Raw genomic sequence first — 23,433 nt, 5'->3', positions numbered from 1 at the left:
CGTGGGAACAGCGGGGTCCAGAGGGGCAAAAATGTTTTTAAAAATGATATTTTTAACAAAAAATAGCTTTTTTGGTGATTTTCCCGTCTCATATAGAGACATATGAATGGTACCGTTTGAAAGGCTGTTCTATTCTGAAGAAAATGATGTACGTACTATGCTCCTAGGATAAATAGGGATGTCTCAGGAAACTGTTATCTGAGATACTGTTTTATACGGGAATCTGGGGTATTTGGGGAATATTATTTTTCGCGGGCTTACTTTTGTCCAGAGGTAAAAATTTAATATATATATATATATATAATATTTTTTACAGAAAATACCTTTTTTCGTGATTTACCCGCCCCAGATACATGATGGAGACATTTGAAGGGTACCGTTTGAAAATTTGTTTTATTCTGAAGAGAATATTGTACAAATCATGATCCTAGAACAAATAGGGATGTCTGAGGAAATTTTTACATTACATCCGGGTCATCTGGGGCATTGTGGGGATGTTCTTAGCTCAGTGTTAAATAGTTTCCTCACCCTTACTAATCAAGATAGAAGCTTGAAATTTTGTACACATTTAGTGCACCCCCTTAGTATTTCCCAGTTGATTTTGAGATCTGTACGTTAACACAGAGGAATCCAGAGAAGATCAATTTTTTTTAAAAAAATGCCGATAACTCTCAAAATTTCCCGCTTCAGGGACATGATAGGGAAATGTGAATATTACCGTTTGAAAAACTGTTCTATTCTAAAGAGAGTGGTGTATGTACCATGATCCTAGGATAAATAGGGATGATGCTGTAGCTGCTTGACTGAAATCTATAATTTACCTTTAAAAAGAGCCATGATTTAAAAGGGTTAAGAAACATTGTTTGGGATTGATATAGGTTAACGATTGGGGATAATTCAAAATTCAACCTCAATTCTTTCAGTTAAATGGCATAATTAGCATTTAATACTAATTCCTAATGCTTTTTCTTCAGTTCGCGACTTGTATTATACGAGGAGAAAGATTTGATTTAAATCAAAAAAATCGATTTAAATAAAAAAAATCAACAAAAATGATTTTTTTAAAAAAAAGTGAATAAAGATACGAATTATATTTGAGTCCACTTTGGCTCTGACCCATTTATACATCAATAATTGCCTCTCGTGGGGTTTGTATGACCGCCTCCCCAAAAAAGTATGGCATTTCGATGTATTTTATCAATAGTAAACATTATTAAAACGAAACAATGTTTATATTTTCCTTTGGTTGCATAACAATAATAATAAAACTATTTTTAAAAAATCACTAAAGAAACATCCATAAACTTACATAACAAAACAGTTCCTTTAGTAATATAATCTCTTTGAGTAAAGAATGGGGAATTTAGGTCTGAATATATTACGAATAATATATGGAAGTGAAACGTGATAACCCAGAAATGTGTGTTCATCAAGATTTTACGAATAGTCACACTTTTACGGACATTTTTCGTTTTCAGGTTTAGTTTAAACCAGTTGGTTTTTTTGAAAAAACCAGCTGGTTTAAACCAGCCAACCCTGTCCATGCATATCGAAAAAGTGATTTTTCGACATCTGTCCGTCTGTTCTCCATGATGCGCATTCGCCTCGAGGCCGTACCGTTCAACGTATTGGGACCAATTTTAAACTTACGGTTTTTATGTAATTCTCCAGTTTTTTTTTCTTCGAAATTTCTTCCTACTCCTAAAACTGAGAGTAATTTACTGAAGTGTGAAAATCAAAATTTACTATTTTCTCAAAAACGGATTTAATAATGATTATGTTTACATTTCGTAAACTTTTTTTTTTTTTTTTTTTTTTTTTTCAATAACAACCCCATTATGTGTTACAAGTCGTTTCTCAGCGAAAAATCTAGAATGGGTAGTTTATTCTTGGGAATGAGTTGTTTTCGGACGACTTCCTCAAAAATGAGATAGATGATATTCTTCCTAATGTATTAATAACCCAACTATATGGCATAATTAATTTCTCCTGAAAGAATATACGAGGGGTAGTTTATTTTTGGGCTAGTTATTTTTACACGATTTTCTCAGAAATGATTGAAGCGACCTTATGCATATTTCATAATTAAGTATTTCATTAAGTGATAATGGGTCACAACTCATTTGACCTGAAAATATATGTGAGGGGTAGTTAATTCTTAAGGATAACTTTTTTAGAACGATTTTCTCAAAAAGAAACTCGGTCAAATTTTGTTTATATTTCATAAATAAATATTTCATTAATAACTCTATAATGTTACGTAAATTATTCCTTACTAATATATTCACAAGAGTAGTTTATTCATAAGGTAAGTTCCTTTTCAGACTACTTTTACAAAAACAACTCAGGCGATTTTGTCCATATTTCATAAATAAATATGTAATTAATATTCCTATAATGTTTCATAAATAACTTCTATCAGAATATCCACAACAGATAGTTTTCCCCTGGGCTGTGTTTTACAGTTTCCTGATATAGGACTTGTGCAAGTTCGTTATTTTTATACAGGGTGTTCCAGAGCGACCCAGACACTACCTTTTTCTCGAGAACGATACATGTTATCAACTTGAAATAAAAAATTGCATCACAAATGTGGGTCCAAAGAATCCGTAGAAATTATTTACAAAATCCCGAAATCCCCTCTTCGTGGTGTAATTGGGGGGCACATACCTCGCGACTTTCAAATGTGAACGATATGTTTCGAATGCACATTCGAAAAGGTGGGGAAAAAATAAGATTGCCCTATGAAACATTTGTCCGTACTACCTACCGTTTTCCGTGTTTTTTTTTTTTTTTTTTTTTTTTTTTTTTTTTTTTTTTTTAATGAAGGTGCGCGAAATAGAGTATACGGAGTTTACTAATTAAGATAATGTAAGCACCATCACAGTTTCGGGAAGTGCAAGACACACGCTTTCCAATGATAAGCTACATGGTGACTCAGGGTCTAAAAAAAAAAAGAAACTGCGTGACCCAAAAAAGGGGGTCCAAAGTAAGGTCATAACTCGAAAATTTTAAATGGAAAGGGGGGTCAAGTAATACCTCGTTGCAAAACACTCTGCAAATGTTAAAATAATTCGAACACGATTTTAGAATCCACTTACCACTTTCAACATGGCGACCATAACAATATTGAAACCCTGAATTTCTGGTTCGTCATGAAGAAATAAAACTACTAGTGAAGTTGCCCACTTGACCCCCCCCCCCAAAAAAAAAAAAAGCAGGCACGTAATAGTACCACAAAGAAGCAAGCAGGGCTGGATTTCCCAATAGGCCCGGGCCTACCCAGGGGGCGCACGGCCGAGAGAAAAATTAAAAAATATTTAGAAATAAAAATAAATAGCCATAACTTAATATATTTTTTGAATTTATTTTTAAAAAATCAGGCTAATAAAGCATTCTGACTGAAGTTCATTGGAACAAATAATTATTGGTAAAGTTCACCAATCTTTTGCTAATACATTAACGGTATTTTGTTAAGCCCAGAACCAAGTAAATTCCTCAAAAAACTTGCGGTGATAAAATTGCATCGTGGAGTGGTATTTAAGCAATTAACATATAGGCGTGATATAATTTTTTAATAAAGGTTTTTAGGAAAGTAACTTTAACCAAACTAGGGGGCGGAAAAAATTATTGGGCTTAGGGGCGCCAAAATGCTAAATCCGGCCCTGGAAGCAAGCGTCATTTGACTGCCCGGTTCAACGCAAGTTATGTCGCACAGATGGAGGTGTGCCCTTCTTCCAGTTCTAGTTTGCTTCCACAGATAACGAATACGCCGCTCCAATCTTGGTCTCATTCACCGTTGTCTGTTGCAAGACGTTGCGTCGTCGAAGGGATTGTGTGAAAAGTCTGGATTAGTTAACGTACATCTTCGTGGTCGTGGGCATTTCTGTCAATTACTTCGCACTGGCATATCGTGGCATGTAAGTTGAAATGCCTTTCACAAACGAAGAAGCATTTGATATGCTCATGGTGTTGGGTGAGTGCCAACGAAATAGGTTTGCTCCTGCTCGTGTGTGTGCTGATAGGTATCCCGATCGGGAATGTCGTTCAAGACATGTGTTTCGCAACCTTGCCGAACGTCTCCGCAGAAATGGAAATGTTCAGCCTCCTAGCAGTCACAGGAATGAACGCATAGTTCGGCCTGTTCGAGATAATAGGTCTGCTGATGTACTTGTAGCCTTCCTTGTTAATCCTCACACAAGTATCAGGCAAGTTGCTCGCGATTCTTGTGTCAGCGCAACTATGGTGTCAAGCATTTTTGAAGGCTAATACATTTCATCCATACCATATTTCCTTGCATCAAGAGCTACATGGCACTGATTTTCAAAGCAGGCTCGACTTTTGCATGTGGTCTCAAGCTCAAGTGCGTGCAAATGGTAGATTCTTTGACGAAATAGTATTGTGGTCTGATGACGCTACATTTAAAAGTGATGGTCAGATAAATCGTTACAACATGCATTAATGGGCCGCCGTAAACCCACAGTGGATGCAAGAGGTTGATCATCAACGGAGATGGTCTGTAAATGTGTGATACGTAATCATCGGCGGAAGAATAATTGGATCTCATTTTTTGAAGCGAGTCTTACGGGTGCTGTTTACCATCATTTCTGCAAGATCAATTGCCCATTCTTCTCGAAGACGTCCCCTTACACATCAGGACACACACGTGGCTACAACAACATGGTTGCCCACAGTGTTGGGCAAATTTCAATTGAATTAACAATTAATCTGTAAATTTAATTGTTAATTGCAATTAACAATTGAAATAAGTAATGGTTAATTGTTAATTGCAGTTGGCCATTGAAAAAGGAGAATCAATTGCAATTGATCAATTGATTGAAAGTAATTGCAATGGAAATCTGTAATTCAATTGCAATTGAAATTAGTTGGCAATTGATTCAATTGCAATTGATTTTCACAGATTAATTTTCAACACTGTAGTTCAGAGAGGGCGTGGGGCAATGAAAACTTTAGCCACGACCAATTGACTCACCACCCGTCGTGACCCACGACCCACTCTGACCCATAAACCACTATTACCCACTGTGACCCACAGACCCACGAAAACCCATTGTCATCAACTCTGATCCATGATTCACGCCCTCTTCTCTACTGATTAAAGAGTTTAAACTTGTAATAAAACAAGCCTATAAAATTATCACTCATCGGAGTTTGAATTTCTACGATCAATCGCTCAAGCACCGCACTAATACAATAACGGCGGATCTGACCTTTCTAATATAAATAAAATAGAGTTTGTTCGTGTGTCTGTCTGTCTATCTTTGTGCGGCCTGTGGACGAGACGAGTGGACCGAAACTTTTCAAAATTTGGTCACGGGTAGCTTGGTCTAGGCCCCAGACCAAGACGAAGAGTTTCTTTTTTAATTCCTTACTACGGGGTCTCCAGGAGACGTTTACCGGGACCGGCCTGGGGACCAGAAAAGTCGACCGAGAGTTACCAAATTTTGGTCAAAGATACCTTGGTCCAGGTCCCACACCAAGGCAAAGCGTTTTCAACAAAATTCGAACCAGTTGGTCTCAGGGGGGCGTTTACCGGGACATGTAAAAGTAGAACGGTATCAGTGTCGATTTCATAGTTTTCGCGGTCGCTGAGATCCATGGTGAAACTCCGATCGCATTAATTTCCAAATTCACCGTGTTTGGCTGCGGGCCGTGGGTCAACGGGGGGGGGGGGGGGGGATACCGAAACGTAAAAGTAATCCAAAATGACCGATATTAGTATCAAATCCATAGTTTTCGCGGTTGCTGATATCAATGGCGACACTACCATTAGCGATGACTTTCAAATTCATCCACCGTTGTATGCGGGCCTTGGGTCACCAGAGGGGAGAATTCCGAGACATGTAAAAATAATTGAAAATGACCGATATTAATGTCAAATCCATAGTTTTCGGGATAGCTAAGCTCAATGGTGAAACTCAAGACCGCGTTTACTTTCATATTTAGCCCCCATCAGCTAAGAAAGAGGGGCATTATAAATGGGATCACGAGACATGTAAAAATAATCCACAATGACCGATGTCAAATCCGTAGTTTTCGCGGTGGCTGAGATCAATGGTGATACTTTCATTAGCGATGATTTACAAATTTAGCCACCATTGTATGCGGGCCGGGAGTCACCGGGGGTGGGGAATTGCGAGACATGTAAAAATAATGGAAAAATGACTGATATTAGTGTCAAATCCATAGTTTTCGCTTTCGCTGAGATAAATGGTGATACTTCCACAGGCGTTGACTTCCAAATACAGCCCCCATCGGCCAGAGGCATTGTTTTTTACAAAATTGGAACCAGAGGATTATAGGGACTTCTACCGGCATATGTAAAAAGTAGTAGAAAATGGCAGGTGTTAGTGTCACATTCATAGTTTTCGCGGTATTGGTTGGGGTTGGTGGGGGCCAGAGGAGATTTTTTCACAATACGAACCAAGGGGGTCTGAGGGGTGGTTCACCGGGGCATGTAAAAGTAGTAGAATTTGTGTCGAATCCATATTTATTGGGGTTGCTCAGACGTATAGTGACACCTCCGATAGTGTATACGTTCAAATTCAGCCCCCATCGGCCTTCCCAATGAAAACACATGTACGTTGTTGGATATATATTCACACAAAATATATCCAATTTTAGAAATGTTTCTTAATTGTTCTACCGTTGTTCAGTTCGTTTACATTGATATTTTATCTGATCCATGCGAAGAACGGGCATAACAGCTAGTACGAAATGGTAAAGTGTTTGTTATGGAACAAATTACAATGAATTCAATTATATAGATAATAATTATAATTAATAATTATTTCCTTGTTGAATTATAGATACTTTTCAGTATAAAACTGAATAAAATTTAAAAGTCCCAAATCAACGTAAAGTAGACCAACGTAAAGGAAAAATGTATAAAATTTTCCATATAATTAAGCTTACAAACTTAAATGGAAATTTAGCTTAATTACATGGACATTTTTTGTCGTTTTGTGCGCCTATTTCCTCGTTTTCTGCGTCACCGGAAATGGGTCAATGTTATCCTACAAATATGGCGGAACAAGTTAATGCTGTTCCGTCAGGAACGATTTCGAGGTCGTTTCCTTCACATACTCTTGTGTGTGTTTTCTATCGTTTTGTAAACCTATTTCCACGTTTTGTGAGTCAATGGTAGTGGGTCAAAATGGGCATTCAATGTGGGAAGAAAAATGATCCACTCTCCCACCAGTATCGAATTTCAAGGTCGCTTTTTCGAATTGTTTAGTGCATGCTTTTACCGTTTCTGCGAATATTTTCACGTTTTGTAGGCCAACGAAAGTGGGTCAATGACGACCTACCAATATGGCAGGAAAAGACATATCCATTCCACTTTCAAGGTCCATTTTGACCCTCTCCCACTGATGCACAAAGCGACACAAATCATGCATAAAAAATGTGAAGAAAACGACCTCGACATTCGATGGTGACGGAACAGCATTAAGTTATTCCGCTATACTTGTAGGCCATTTTGACCCATTTTCGTTGTCGCACTAAAGTGGAAATAGGAGCACGAAACAGTACAAAGCAGGCACTATACGATGCGAAAGAAACGACCTCCAAATTCGACAGTGGCGGAACAATGGCTCTATTTCCTCACACATTGATGGACCATTTTGACGCATTTCTGGTGATGCTCAAAACGCGGAAGTAGGCGAACAGAACGGTACAAAATACACACTAAACGATACGAAAGAACCAACCCCGAAATTCGATAGTGGCGGAACAGTGAGTCATTTAACTCCCACTTTAAAGCTCGTTTAACTCACCTCGGGTGATGCACAAGACGAGAAATAGGCGCAGAAAACTTTTTTTTTTTTTTTTAAGTGCACTAAACGATGCGAAAGTAACGATCTAGATATTCGATAGTGTCGGAACAGTGGGTCATTTTCGTCACACCTTGGAGGCTCCTCTTGACACACTTCTGGTGACGAACAAAACGTGGAAATAGGGGCACAAAACGTAACAAAACAGGCACTAGTCAATGCGAAAGGAAGGACCTCGAAATTCGGTTGTGGCGGACTGAGTCATTTTCGTCACACTTTGGAGGCCCATTTTGACACACTTCTGGTGACGCGCAAAACGTGGAAATAAGGGCACGAAACATTCACTAGTCGATGCGAAAGGAAGGATCACGAAATTTGGTAGTGACGGAGCAGTGGGTCATTTTCGTCCCACATTCGAGGCCCATTTTGACCGTCTTTCAGTGACGCACAAAACGTCGAAATACGCGCACAAAAGGGTACGCGATGTGAAATTAACGACCTCGAAATTCGATAGTGGCGGAACAGTGGGTCATTTTCGTCCCATCTTGGAAGCCCATTTTGACCCACTTCCGGTGACGCACAAAACGTGGAAATAAGGGCACGAAACATTCACTAGTCGATGCGAAAGGAGGAACCTCAAAATTCGGTAGTGGCGGAGCAGTGGGTCAATTTCGTCCCACCTTTGAGGCCCATTTTGACCGTCTTCCAGTGACGCACAAAACGTCGAAATAGACGCACAAAAGGGTACGCGATGTGAAATTAACGACCTCGAGATTTAATAGTGGCGGAACTCTTGGTCATTTTCGTCCCACCTTGGGGACTCATTTTAACCCACTTCCCATGACGCACAAAACGGAAGGAGACGCACAAAACGATGTGAAGGATACGACCTCGAAATTCATTGGTGGCGGAAGAGCAATAATTTGTTCCGCCATATTTGTAGGCCCACTTTGACCCACTTCCGGTGATGCACAAAATGTGGGAATAGGCGCACAAAGCGACATAAAACACGCACAAAAGATGCAAAACAAAGTACCTCGAAATTCGTTGGTGGTGGAACAAGTTAATGACGCCGTAAGCACCAATATAAGTATATACTGTAGTTCTTACCAGGGGGCGCGGTGGGTCAGTGGTAGAACGTTCACCTCCGGTGCTTGAGGTCCCTGGTTCGATCCTAGCTCGCGCAGTTTGGACTTTGTGGTGGGCAAACACCGTGCTCGTGGATTTTCTCGGGGTTTTCCCGTTTCCTTCCACTTTCTTCATTTCATTCATTTCCCATCATCACCGTCTTCTTTAGCCTAACCAGCATAAGTGTGGGACGTAAAACTAAAGATTTCATATAATTTTTTGTAGTTCTTACCATCAAGGCTGAGAACTACAGGGTCCAATTTTTTAGCCAAAGTAGAAGCCCAACCGGAATAGTGATGTCAACCAGCTTGGTTGGGATTACCCATCGACTGGGCTCAATTAAGCCAATGGCTTGAACCGGCTCGGTAAAGACGAGTTATCGACTCGGCTCGATTGGAGCCAATGGCTCAAACCAGCTCCGTTGAAACGAGTCCATAGACTGGGTTTGAGTTAGCTTAACTGAGCCAATGGCTCGAACCGGCTCGGTTAGGGTAAGCAATGAGCTCGGTTCGGTTCGGCTCGTGTGAGCCTTCGGCTCGAGCTGGCTCGGTTGGATGAGCTGTTGGCTCGGCTCACTTCTCGATTCGGCTCGATAAGTGAATGAGCTGTGAGCGAGCCGCTTGAGTCGTTGACAACCCTAAACCCGGGTCGAGCAGTTTTAAACATGTTTGGCTGGAGTCCCATAACTTCTAACAATTTTTGGCTCGAGCCCGAATACTTGCTCCTCCTGAACTCAAACCAAGAACCTCGTGACCGATGTCCTTGCCTCCTGAAGATTTCTTGACTACCGAGATCGACAGTTAACTAATTTTTAGTATTCCGATACAAACCGCCTATATTCCATGTTTATACAGGTACATGGTGTTATAATAATAATTAGTTGTAGTAGTAGTGTCATTGATAATTATATTGTCTATGTAGGATACTTGAAGATAGTAGTACTTGAAACTACACAAGGGATTCAGCTCGAATTGGCTCGACTCAACTGGAAACTCGATCCGAATTCGAGTCGAGTTGGGGGAAATTTTTCGAGCCGAGATCTCGAGTCAAACTCAAAGATGTCTGCTTTGAGTCGAGTCGAGTTGAGTTTTAAAGAAAACTCGCTCGAACTCGCTCGTGCTCATTCCTATTATATGCATGACGGGCATGTAGAGTTCTTTCGAGGGGGATAGAACCATAAACATAATATATTTAAAAAAATACTTAGTTTCACGGCTTTCTTCCGAGGGGGTAAAGGGATGGTAGGTATCCAGCATTTCTTATAAGTACCTTATTTGAAATATGTAAAACAGTAACAAGTGGACAATACAATATACACACATCTTCTTATCTTCAGTTTTAATTGCTGATTTCAATTGCAATTAACAATTACAAGTTTCAATTGTCAATTGCAATTAACAATTGAATGTTTCAATTACACCCTTTGCAATTGACAATTAACAATTAAAAGTTTCAATTGCATGATGACCAATTAACAATTGACGAAAATTTAATTGCAAATTTTATGATTGAATTCAATTGCAATTGAAATTAATTGTCAATTACAAATTGAAATCAATTGCAATTGATTTTCAGAGCAATTACTTTCAATTGATTGATCAATTGCAATTGATTTCAATTGATTTTGCCCAACACTGGTTGCCCAGCACATATTGAACTGACAGCGAGGAATCAGGTGAATGCAATGTTTCGTGGTCGCTGGGTAGGTAGGGGTGGACCTGTGTCCTGACCTCCTAGGTCACCAGACTTAACATGTTTAGATTATTATTTATGGGGAGGACTTAAAGAAATCGTTTAGCATCATCGCCCCCCAACAAGGGACATGATGGAGCGCATAGTTGCGGCATGCAGGCAGATTAGTGAGGAGGAAATTATTGCGGCACAGAATCATTTCAGTTACCGTGTGCAAAAATGCATTGAGGCACAGGGTAAGCATTTTGAACATGTACTGTAAGTTGGTAAATGTGCATCGAAGCCAATGCTTTACCTGTTCTTTTAGTTTTCGTTCATCATTCGCTTCTCATTCTGTTTCGTTTTTCTTTTTATTTCACTTAAGACAAATACACTATCTTTTGTCAAGCAACGTTGTGGCATCATTTTCTGTACAATGAAAGACCTTTTCAGTTGGCGAAGCAGTCGTTAAACACGCCAACGAATTCCTTATTGTGAGTGGAAATGGTTACCAATCCTAAGCCTGGAAAAAGTGTGAAGGGCGCCAGGTTACATTATTTCTTCATGACGAACCAGAAATTCAGTGTTTCGATATTGTTATGGTCACCATGTTGAAAGTGGTAAGTGGATTCTAAAATCGTGTTCGAATTATTTTAACATTTGCAGAGTGTTTTGCAACGAGGTATTACTCGACCCCCCTTTCCATTTAAAATTTTCGAGTTATGACCTTACTTTGGACCCCCTTTTTTGGGTCACGTAGTTTCTTCTTTTTTTAGACCCTGAGTCACCATGTAGCTTATCATTGGAAAGCGTGTGTCTTGCACTTCCCGAAGCTGTGACGGTGCTTATATTATCTTAATTAGTAAACTCCGTATACTCTATTTCGCGCACCTTCATTGTTTTGAAAACATAATTGGTACACGGGGACCATTCAAACAAAGGAAGATAAATAACAACATTAATGGCAATGTACGTAACCGATAAACGGTACGTTACAAGTCTACATATATAATAACATAATAAAAGCCTGGTAGTTGGATACCTCCTGTATGTTGCACACTTTATATTTTCCGGTTTTTTGAAACTCGAGGTAAACCCAACGTGAAGGACTCTTTTATTTGAACAATATTCGAATCGTAAGTCTCCAGTTTAGAGGCTTTCATTGTAATTTTTTTGAACTAATATGTTATGTTTGTGTGTGAAAGAACCATTTTATAGTATATATATATATATATATATATATATATAATGTGTGTTTCCTACAAGGAGACAAGGAGTGGATTGGTTATTTTACTAATACTTTTTTTTTTTTCTCCTACAGGACCCGCCACCACCAGAGACTGATTTTGAGTTTCGGATTAATCATGGTAAGCAACTTGGAAATCAAAGTAGCCTCACTGCACCGAATCGAATCATGCCATTCATTGTTAAATCCCAGGTAGTGGATTTCTGGGGGCAAGTTAGGTTTTCGCGAGGTTCGCGTGAAGACCACCGTAAAAGAACGCGGAAATCGCATTCTAAACGTAAAGGTAAAGATTTTGTGGTTATATCTTGAAACCTTTTGTTCTCAAAACTGTTAAAACTTCCAATTTTCACAATACAGTGTCCGTCAATGTTTAAGACTGTGAGACTATTGTTAACATCATGAGAAACGTAAAACGTGTGATTTTAAAATTTAGATTCAGGTTTTTATTATTTTGGAAAGTCATAAAACCCAATCACATACAATATAATGGAAAAAAATCAATATAAAATATACAGTAATAGCAGAGCAGGATTTGTTGTATGGAGACTGAAGCACTGGTCTAAAAGACATCTTCTACATGTTTTCTCAGTTTTAGAAACTTGGCTTATTTTTGTCTTGGGAAGTTAGGGGCTCCTTGAACACCAATGAAAAGTTTTTAACACCCATAGATGGGCTTCGAAGTTAGTCCTGGAATGGCTAGAATAGTGTCGTTTTGTCTTGCTCTTTGTCATGATGGTCATTATTAAGTATGTAATGCATAGCTAGATTCTGTACTTTCGTTTTACAAGTACTGAACAACAAAAACAATATATTAATTATTCATTACAGCGAGTGTTAGCGAAGCTCTTACTATTGGAGTTCATTGATATTTGTGTGTCTGTTCATCCGTCTGTCCACGATAATTATAAAACCTATTCGAATTTGGTGAAACTTGGTATGTGCCTTCCTTCCACTTGCGGAAATAATTCTGTTGTTTGGGGTTACAATACATGAATTATAAGGAGGGTAGAAGGGGTAAAATCAAACTCATGTTGCAAGTTTACACATGTACCGGTATGTGGAAAACAATTTTCTAATATAAACCATGTAAATACTTTTCTATTATGACAACAATTGGTATATATTTTCTCTATGACATTGTGAATATCTCCCCAACTTGAGGTTAAAATCTATTAAGAATGAAAATGTGATTCTTGGGCCTTCGCTCCACTCTCAAAAATGTCCACGATAATTTTCGTTAAAAAGTGTGCGATTTTTGCGTAATATGTCGTACATTTTCTTTAAGGGTTCCCAATCATCAATAAAGAATAAAGTAGTGGATGTACTCTTCTGCTCCTCAATGTCGTTTAGAGTTAAAGGATAAATTTTCTGAAATTCAATCGTTTATATATATATATATACTTTGACTTTTTCTGTAATCCCCGGTGCTCTGAATTGAAGTCAGTTAAGAACGAGTGGTAAATTAAACCCACTTACATGGTATGGCTCCCCCCTCCCTCAAAAAAAATGTTCGTCAATAATTTCTGAGTTTAGTGTAATACGACGTACATGTTTCTTAAGGCTTTACAATCATTCAGTCTAGGTCTACATAGAGCTAAAATTAGTAAGCAATAACGTAGTGGTATTACTCCTCTCCACCCCATTTTTTTAACCTTTTTATATTATGGCTTTTTTAAAGTTAGATTATAGACTCTTTCAAGAAGCTACATCATCATCCATAATTATCCTAGAATCATGGTTCGTACCTCATTCTCTTCAGAATAGAACAGCCTTTCAAATGGTACCATTCACATTACCCTATCATGTTCCTGAGGCGGGAAATTTGGAGAGAAATTGGATTTTTTTTCTGATTTCTTTTTTTTTTTTAATTTTGAACCCTCTAGACCCCCCCCCCCCCTGTGTTGACGCACAGATCTCAAAATCAGCTGAAATTCTAAGGATATACTAAATATGTGTACAAAACTTCAAGGTTCTATCTTGACCAGTAAGGGTGGGAAAAAATATTTACCAATGAGCTAAGAATATCCCCACAATGGCCCTAATGTAATATAAAAATTTCCTGTAATATAATCCCTATTTATCCTAGAGTCATGCTTTCTTCCTCATTCTGTTCAGAATAAAATAGTCTTTCAAACGGTACCACTCATATGAGCCTATCATGTCCCCAAGAAGGGAAATAGGGATTTTTGGTGAAAAAATCCCTTTTTTCTAATTTGGGCTGTCTGGACACCCCCTTTGTTAACGCATAGATCTCAAAATCAATTGAAAGATACTAAGAGGTATACTGAATCTATGTACAAAATTTCAGACTTCTATTTTGAAAAGTAAGGTAACTAATATATTTATTAGGGATGGCCAATTCCGGAATTTTTACTTTCCGGAATCCGGAAAGTAAAATCGGAAAATTCCGGAATTCGGAAAAATTCCGGAATTCGGAAAAAATCCGGAATTCAGAAAAATTCCGGAATTCGGAAAAAATCCGGAATTCAGAAAAATTCCGGAATTCGGAAAAATTCCGGATTTCGGAAAAAATCCGGAATTCAGAAAAATTCCGGAATTCGGAAAAATTCCGGATTTCGGAAAAAATCCGGAATTCAGAAAAAATCCGGAATTCGGAAAAATTCCGGATTTCGGAAAAATTCCGGATTTCGGAAAAATTCCGGAATTCGGAAAAAATCCGGAATTCGGAAAAAATTCCGGATTTCGGAAAAATTCCGGAATTCGGAAAAATCCGGAATTCGGAAAAATTATTTTTTCTTTTTGTAATCCTAAGAATTTTGTTCAAATGCAAACGAACAAATTTCCTTTTTTTAATCCTAAGAATGTATGATGCAAGTTAAGCTGAAACTTACATCCTGAAGTATACACTACTCAATCTTCCCATGGTTAATGAGATGTAGTCCAAAAGTACGATGTACTCCTAATATTTAATTTTTGTTTTACTGTGATATTGTCCAGAGGTAAGACATTTATATCACACTGAGATAAAAAACTTGACATAATGATGTTATCATACGTAATTTTCCAGAAAATCGTGAGAAACGATTTTTTATGAAGTTAAAATATGCGTCGCTTGTTGCCAGTGTGATGCAATTGATAACTTTTATGCTGGAATAGTCTTATTATTATTATTATTATTATTATTATTATTAATCGTTTATGTACTGTAAAAGAAAAATATGAACCGTTAAGTAGTAGATTTTATCTGTTGTTTTTTGATATCTTCTAACAGTAATAACAAATTGCTTGTAAATACGCAATGATTATCAAGAACAATGGCATATTAATGTAAGGACTACTCTGCAGGCTAGCAATAAACAATAAACAATAACAGATAAACAATAGTCCCCCCACCCCAAAAAAAAGTAACTAACTTGGGCACGTCAGAATGTTCGCGAGCATATAGGGACGCATTGAGACTAGCAAAAAACGGGGTGTTATTATTACTCAAAGGGCCGTACGATGGAGGCATTAACGTTAATGTTAATGGCACCAATGAGCACTTACTTGCTCTAACGGTTAACCTCATTTTTGAGATGATTCTTAGAAGTGAGCGTGTTGGCATGCAGTTGGAGTACTAACGACTTGCGTCACTATCGAACACTAACGTAGCACTAGCGACGTTTAAAGTCGAAATTGGAGTCTGACATAAGTGGCTTGTCAACTTCACGGACATTATATTTTCCTTGAATGCGAGAATTTTGCGCTCGGGAAATTTGCGCCCTACCACAAAAATAGGAAAAAATGCGCTCGCAATATATTTGCACTGGGATGTTTGCGCCCTACCCCAAAAAGAGGGGAAAATGCGCCGGCTATATATTTGCACTGGGATGTTAGCGCCCTACAATTCAACTTATTATTGTATTGTGTAAAGTAACTTCCACTCGCACTTGAACTAGGCTTGCCTCTCATCGTCTCAGTGAGTTACTCCATCCGTTATAATACTCCGAACAAATGAAAAAAATACAATTTTATTTCACTAAAGGGCAATCCATACAAATACAATTTTTCATTATACTACAAAATTTACAATAAACGTATAAATGACTGATATATAATTATTTATTAATATAATCAAAGAGTATAATTTAATCTACCAAAGGCTGTTTGGCTCTACCCAGATATCTCTGTTCACAATCCTTGCGAGTTGTTTGGCTTTTCAGGACACAAAATATAGAAAAGAAAATGTAAAGTGAATGTAAAATCAGTTCAGTAATATTATCAAGAAAACTATGTACAGTGTGTTTGCTTGCTGGAATTACACTTCAAACACACAATTGCGTTCAGTCGTTCTTTCAGGAAAAATGTTCCGGGGGGCATATTTAGTATTCCGGAGGGGGGTCACTGCTGGTACTATTCTATTTATTATTATATTATAGACGTATTATTTTGGTCTCCTCCGAGGGGGCACTCTGAGAGCTCTGGGGAGGCCAGTGTTCCCCCAAAATCATCTCTGGAAGAAGCAGTGGTTGCGTTGATCCGTTGTGTTCTTTTGGCTTATATTGAAGTTTATTCTCCCCTTATATAGCCACAATGAAAATAAATCACAAATGGCATGGTTGTGCGGGGAGGATTGTTTATGCTGTAATGTCAGCCCCTCCGAGGAAATGCGTAAGCTCCAATAGGTTCTTTTATTTCGCAGGGCTCAAACTTCCCGGTGGAGGTACATCGCAGGCGCAATTTTCCCTGTTCTTGAAGTAGGGCGCAAATTTCCCAGACGCAAAATTCTCGACACCATTCGAATGACCTCGGAAGACTATATCTTTTTCAATACTTTTTTGTATTATTTTACTCGAGATTTCTTCATAGCTTCTTATTAAAATACTTACTAATATATCCTCATTTTATTGTCCTAACCAATCAATATGGGTATGTTGTCAGTAAAATATTTAGAATGATCGAGCCTCTGGTGTGTAACCACAGTATTTCATATCATGCCCCCATTAGAAATCTTGGCTAAACGAACCAATATATGTTGCCAATAAAATAGTTTAGAATGATTGAGCCCCTGGTAAATAACCACAGTTTTTCGTGACAGACCCCCCCTTCCTATTACCATATTCTAGCTACGTGCCTGACTCAGCTAATTCTCTACATTCTTTACCAAGCACACATTTTCTAAAGCGGAAAATGCTCTCTAAATACCTAAGCTCATTATTTTCAGCAGATGCACAAACTGGGTAACATTCTATCTACATGAATGTTATATATGTCGATTACTGGAAACCGCTTCTCGCTATCTATTACCATATTTACTATATAATGATTAACGTTAAAACCGGAAATGGTTGATTTGTACCGCTTCCGGTTTGAATATTACATTCATCAGGGAACTCGATTCTTAACTATTGACTCTGTACATCATGGCCAAAATTGATTGGTAATCCATCAGATAGTTCTTGAGACTGTTTGTTTCACTGACGGACAGAATGAATATATGGCTATAGAGTTTTGATAAACTAAATTCGTTAATGAGTGATGATGGAACAAATATAAGAAAGGGAACCAAGAGTACCACCGGGGAAATTTTCGAACACAAAATTAGCCATCGAAAACCCACATGTCCTGGGTTAGAATACCATAGATGAAAACTCTACCACTGAGTCATCAATCACCCGCTTATTAGTTTTGTTAATTATTATATTAATATAAATTAATGAAAGCCTGCTTATGTTAATTATTGAACAATTACATTGTATACTTCGTAAAGTCAAAAATTATAAATTTGTATTTACTGTACATACAGTGAGTGCAGAAAGTGTTCGTACACCTATGCTATTGAAACGAGAATGCCTGCGAAAAAGAAACAGAAAATTTAAGAAGTGTAATAACACACACAATATGAATAATGAAAACTAAGCTTTATGAATATATCAATAAAGAACCACAAAGACAAGTTTAATGGTCAGAAAGTGAATAAATTCCGTAGAAAATGTATAGAGTAGACGCAAAAAGTGATCGTACACCTGACGTACGAATACGAAACGAAGATACCACAACTGGGGTTCACTAGTATTCACCTGAGTATACACCTCTGTATAGCATGACGAGTAACAGAATGAGTAATTGTGAATAGGAGTGAAAAAACTGCACGGTGGGCTGTCGAAATGGGAAGCAACCGAACAGAAACAAATGAGGAGACAAGAAAAGTAATTATTAAAGTGCATAAGAAGGATAAGTCTTTGAGAAAGATAGCAAACCTCAGGGGCAGATCCAGAGGGGGGCGATCGGAGCCATCGCCCCCCCCAAGAGGAAACTTTCTTATTTTATATATAAATAAACCCATCCATAAAAGTTTGGAGCTCTTAAAAGTAGCAGTATTACTGCCGACCGCCCCTTCCCCAGAAGTCCGTCCTGGATCCGCCCCTGTATAGAGTAGCTACAATCGAGTATTTTCCGCTGTATGTTTGGAGTCGTTGTCTTGCTGAACAATAAATTGTTTTCAAGAACCATCTTCTGCGCACTAGTATGGAGATATTCCTTTAATATGTTAATATACACTTTGTGGATCATCACTCCATCGATAAGGTGGAGACGACCCACTCCTGAGGCACTCATACAACCCCAGACGAGCACGGACCCTCCTCCGTGTCTTACTTTAGGGACGAGATTTTGAGGATTCATCTCTGTATTCACCTTGCGCCATACCATACGCCTCCCATTGGACTCGATAAAATTAAATTTACTTTCGTCCGAAAATATGACCCTATTCCAGAAAGAAGCCTGATCCCTTATCTTTATACTCTTTTTCAAACTTTAGTCTCTTTATACGATTTGTCTTGTTCACCCAGAACATTTTCCTGGCTATCCGACCATGATACCCTGCAAATATTCCGCACTGTACTGGCTGATACTTTAACACCGCGTGTTTCCAGATCCGTTGCCAATTGCAAAGCACTACTTTTTGGAACCTTTTTTATTTCCCTAATAATGTAACGTTTAACTTGTTCACTCAACACTCTTGGTCTTCCAGTTCTTTTTTATTATTATTTTTTTTTATTGTTTTTTTTATGGTTTCGCACAGTGATAGAAACATTATACATCGCAATTATTGTGTGTACTGTTGAACGAGGCCTGTCTGCAAGGTTTGCCAGGGGCGGATCCAGGACAGACTTCTGGGGGGGGCGGTCGGCGGTAATACTGCTACTTTTAAGAGCTCCAAACTTGTTATGGATGGGTTTATTTATATATAAAATAAGAGTGTCCTCTTGTGGGGGGACGATCGCCCCGATCGCCCCCCTCTGGATCCGCCCCTGACTCTATAATACCTTGAAACAGCTTCGCACACCTCCCCAATCCCCAGACATGAACCCCATAGAACATCTATGATCTGTTCTGGAGACAAGAATCAGAAGGCACAGCTTGTCTACCAGGGACGGCGCCAGAAACGTTTGATGGGGTGGGCGGAAAAAGGCGGACCTAGTTGCTGGGTGGGCGGACAATGAAAATAAGAACTGGGCAATGTAGACATTTTTTTGGGGGGAATAATTAAGTTTCAATCTTTAAACTCTTTAGTTAGCTAAGGCTCAGACCGAAATAGGGGAGAGACAAGGATGTGGAAAACAACTGTCTTGACCTTATAGAAGATACAATTCTGGCATTCGCCTGGTGGGACTGAAGAAATGCAGAATTTAGGATGGGCTGCGGGAGTTCGTGGCTATATGCTCGACCTACCGAATTCCGTGTAGCAGACACACTAATTCTATTTCCAGTTTTTTAAAACAATAATAACGGTGTGTACTGTGTAGTCGATGAAGTTCAAAACAGCTTTACCTTCTCTCCCTCCAAGAATACACATGAATACATAGAAATAAAAGAAGGTTCAAACAACAGACTAACAGATAATATTCTACCTTTTGTTAATATCTTAAAATACACAATAAGTAAGTAAAGTAAAACAAGAATAAAATAGGCTGTTGTAAACATTTTTATCTTTGAAGCATTTATTACAAAAAAGCAAGAGACAAAAAAAAATCATTTATATTTTCTCTCGTATATCCTTAATTTGTGCACATTAGATTTTTTGACGTGATCTCTATATGCAACAGCAAAGATTTATGTTACTAAAAGAATAGGGAAATTCGACAGCATAATTGTTTGATCATACCTTACACAGAAATCTTTGAAATAGAAACTCAAGTTGAAAAAAAAAAAAAAGTTAAACAATTTTCAATTGGATAAAGAAGTAAATAGCAATTAACAAAACTCCATCATGATCCACAGAAACAAAATGTATTTTAAACTATGAAGGGCCAGGCCTATATCCAGGAGGGTCGAGGGAGGCCGCCCCCTAAATTTTTACTGGCCCCCTCTAAAATTTTCACAGGCTTGCAAATGAACTATAATGTGGTTATGTACTATAATATTTTTGGATCGGGCCCCCCTAACTTTCACCGGGCTGGCTACGAGCCTGTGAAAGGCTGATTACATGGTACGAACAAGCTTACAATAAACTTTTATACCTGCACTTTAATGGAGTACATTGCGTTGATTGTTATGTCCAACATCGAATAATTTTACCACATTCTCTACAGCAATATTCATTACAAGTTTTCTTTCTATTGAAAGGAAACAAAGATCGCTTAGGCGACAGTTTGCCATACGATTTCTTACACTCTGTAAAGACACTTGCTCGGATATGGTTTTCACAAAATACATTAACCAAACTATATTTTACATGAATTCCTGATGACATTACAATGCATATTCTCAATGAGCAGTTCATCCTTAATACTTGCGCCAGAGATTTGGGTTATTGAGGGGGGATTTAGATTTCTGGGTTTTCGGATCTAAAGCCATTTAACCCTTCACGTTTGGGGGATGATGTCCGTCGGGGATCACACTATCCGGGGAGAGGGAAGGAAGAAAGGATTGGGAAAGGAAGGAAGCGGCCTGGGACCTATAAGTTAGGTACCATCTTGGCATTTGCGAGGAGAAAAACTCAGGAAAACCTCATTCAGGGTGGCTGGTCTAAAAAAGCGTTTTTTTTACAATTTTTCGACCGAGTGCCCCCACCGGAAATCGAACCCGGGACCACTCGCACCGAAGGTGAGAGCAATAGCGACTACGCTACGCGGGACCACTATTTAGGTTATTGAGATTAATATAATTAATTTATGTGTAAGTAGCTCTGTGTGTTTTGTACCAAATCTTTTCTAGAAAGAGTTACACATAAAAATAAGAAAGGTCAACAAGAGCAGGCAAATCAAAAAAAAAAGAAAAATATATTAAGGGTAAGATATATTTTGTACAAACATCAGGAAGTACAATACAGCAAACTAGTATTTTGTATGTCCAACAGTGGCTTTCTGCAGTGTACCGAATCATCCAGATATGTTCGTAACAAGGTTATTGCAAAATCCAGCGTCGATTTCGTGGAATCACGCCCGGAATACCTGTTCCGTGATTTCCATTCTACTCGAGATAATTATCTATTCAATCTTCTGCTCATATTGACTCACACATTTTCGATTGGATTCATGTCAAGTGAATTTGGAGGCCACATAAGTCTCTGAATACTCATATTGTTGAACCACGTATTAACGATTTTCGCTCGGTGACATGAAGCATTATCGTCCTGGAAAACGAAATAGTCCATATTTGCTTCACAAAAGTAATCTTTAACCGTTGTAAAAACTTTACGTATCAGAATTTGAAGATATTTTCGTACATCAATTGACCCTTCACATATATCAATCGTTTTGACACCTTTAGCGGTGAAGTAAAGCCACACCATCACTCAGTGAGTGAATATTTGCAACTCTTAAATTCAATCCTTGTCAAGTTCCACGCTCGTGCGTATCCACAACTTCACACTATAATCGTTTGCCACTATTCTAAACTTCTTTTTGGCGGAGAAATCGATGTGTTTCCAGTTACCTTAAGTCCAAGTTACATATCGGCTCCCACACCTACGTGTTGATGCCCTCTGTGATTTTGTCAGTTTCAGGTTCTTACGAAGTTTCTTCTTCGTAATATCCTCTTCATACTGTGAAAACAATACAGCTGTACAAGTAACTGCAGTTCCCAGGTCATCTCGAATTAGAGAAGCGAGTTGTCGAGAACTCATTCCTTCATTGTGCAATGCTATTGATTTTATTTGGCCATCTGCTGTGGTTGATGCTTTCGTTTCTGTATCACGTTGTTGACGAAGGGACGATTGTTATGCCGTCTGTGCTTGTGAATTACTCTTCCTGACGTCAAGTAGTGGATTTTGAGTATTCCGCCCATCTCCCTTCGAGATTTACCGTAGCTGAGCAAAGTATGAATTATGCCTTGTTCACATGGCGAAAAATCACATTTCTTACCCACCTTATTTGTTTACAGTCCATATAATATCAACAATATCAAACACAAACAACGCTGCACGACAAGAATACTGCCACTTGACACTGTCCAAACATTGAGAAACCAAAGAATAAACACAAAATACTATTTACCTGGACCTACACATCTCAAATTCAAAGCAGAATTCTTCCTACAATAACTTGCGAGGTGCTCTCACTGCCATCGGAAGAGAATATTACTGCTACATAAAAAATTACCAAACGCCGTTGTACACCACAAGTATCACATATAACGCAAATGAACTATCCCACTGTTCGTTTCCTTCTATTTCTTTTCTAGTGGGTTGCAATTATGGTTTTCTGTATCAGTTACGTTGAGAATTGAGGTGTGTCTATTTTTTCTTTACAGAGTGTAGATATGTTTTAACCCGTCTAAGACACGAGAAAGAACGTTCACATGGTGAACTAGGAATGGTGACAGCAATTACGGCTAATTTGTGAATTTCATGAAAAGAAATTTTAAAACGATCCATCACTTCAATAAACTGAGAAACAGAGGTAATTTTGCATTGTTTTTCCTCCTCATAACGTTTCAAAACTTTCGGAAGAAGTTTCATTTCCACCTCTACACTATCGATATCACATCCATAATGACACGTGCAAGTGGTTCAATTTTCTCAAATGAGAGGAAATGTTCCCCTTTAGGGTGAAGACTGCTTATTCCAGTGTAAATTGGCTTTCAGCTGTATCTGGAATTATGTTTGTAAATAAAATCGTTGTTCATTGCAGAGTTAAACAGGGTCCTAGAACCTATTACATTACAATCAATAGTAATACTTATTGCTTTGGATGTCACTTTCATCAATTTACTTCTGTTGGGGTGGGCGGATGGGTGGGCAAGGCCATTCATCGGGTGGGCGGTCGCCCACCCCCGCCCACCCTTAGTGCCGTCCCTGTTGTCTACTAAAGAAGGCCTAAGAAAAGCTATTCAAGAAGAATGGGACATAATCAGTCCCGAAGCTACAGAACTACGAACTACTACAGGTGAAATCAATGCCACGAAAACTACAGACAATCATTAACGCACAGGGTAATCCCACAAAATATTAAATAACGTAATATACTTTATAAGCATTAATTCAAGCATAAGTGTACGGTGACTTTTTGCGTTTACAAAAAAGGAATTCTCTCTTTTCTTCTGAACAAAACAGTGATTGTGTTTGTTTGGCCTTTCTCTTGTATATAGAAATAAAATATGAATGTGTAGTCTTAATTCTGGTTATATATATATTTTCCACCTCCCGTT

The 23,433-nt window shown here is 38.3% G+C and overlaps 1 protein-coding gene across 10 annotated transcripts in view; it reads left to right on the top strand.

The window, feature by feature from the left end:
- LOC145686586 (uncharacterized) overlaps positions 1–23,433 on the top strand; it is a 678,364-nt gene that overhangs the window by 551,733 nt on the left and 103,198 nt on the right. For 8 of the 10 annotated variants that reach the window (XM_081760035.1, XM_081760040.1, XM_081760039.1 and 5 more), the window contains one exon: positions 11,917–12,124. In XM_081760035.1, coding sequence (XP_081616161.1) covers positions 11,917–12,124 — 208 coding nt within the window. The remainder of the gene's footprint in view (positions 1–11,916; positions 12,125–23,433) is intronic. The other 2 variants (XM_081760038.1, XM_081760043.1) reach the window with 1 other exon arrangement.

The sequence above is a fragment of the Thermobia domestica genome, chromosome 5 (assembly GCF_964235325.1).
Source record: "Thermobia domestica chromosome 5, izTheDome1.hap1.1, whole genome shotgun sequence".
NCBI lineage: Eukaryota > Metazoa > Arthropoda > Insecta > Zygentoma > Lepismatidae > Thermobia > Thermobia domestica.
This window is presented reverse-complemented; position numbering and strand designations above follow the sequence as displayed.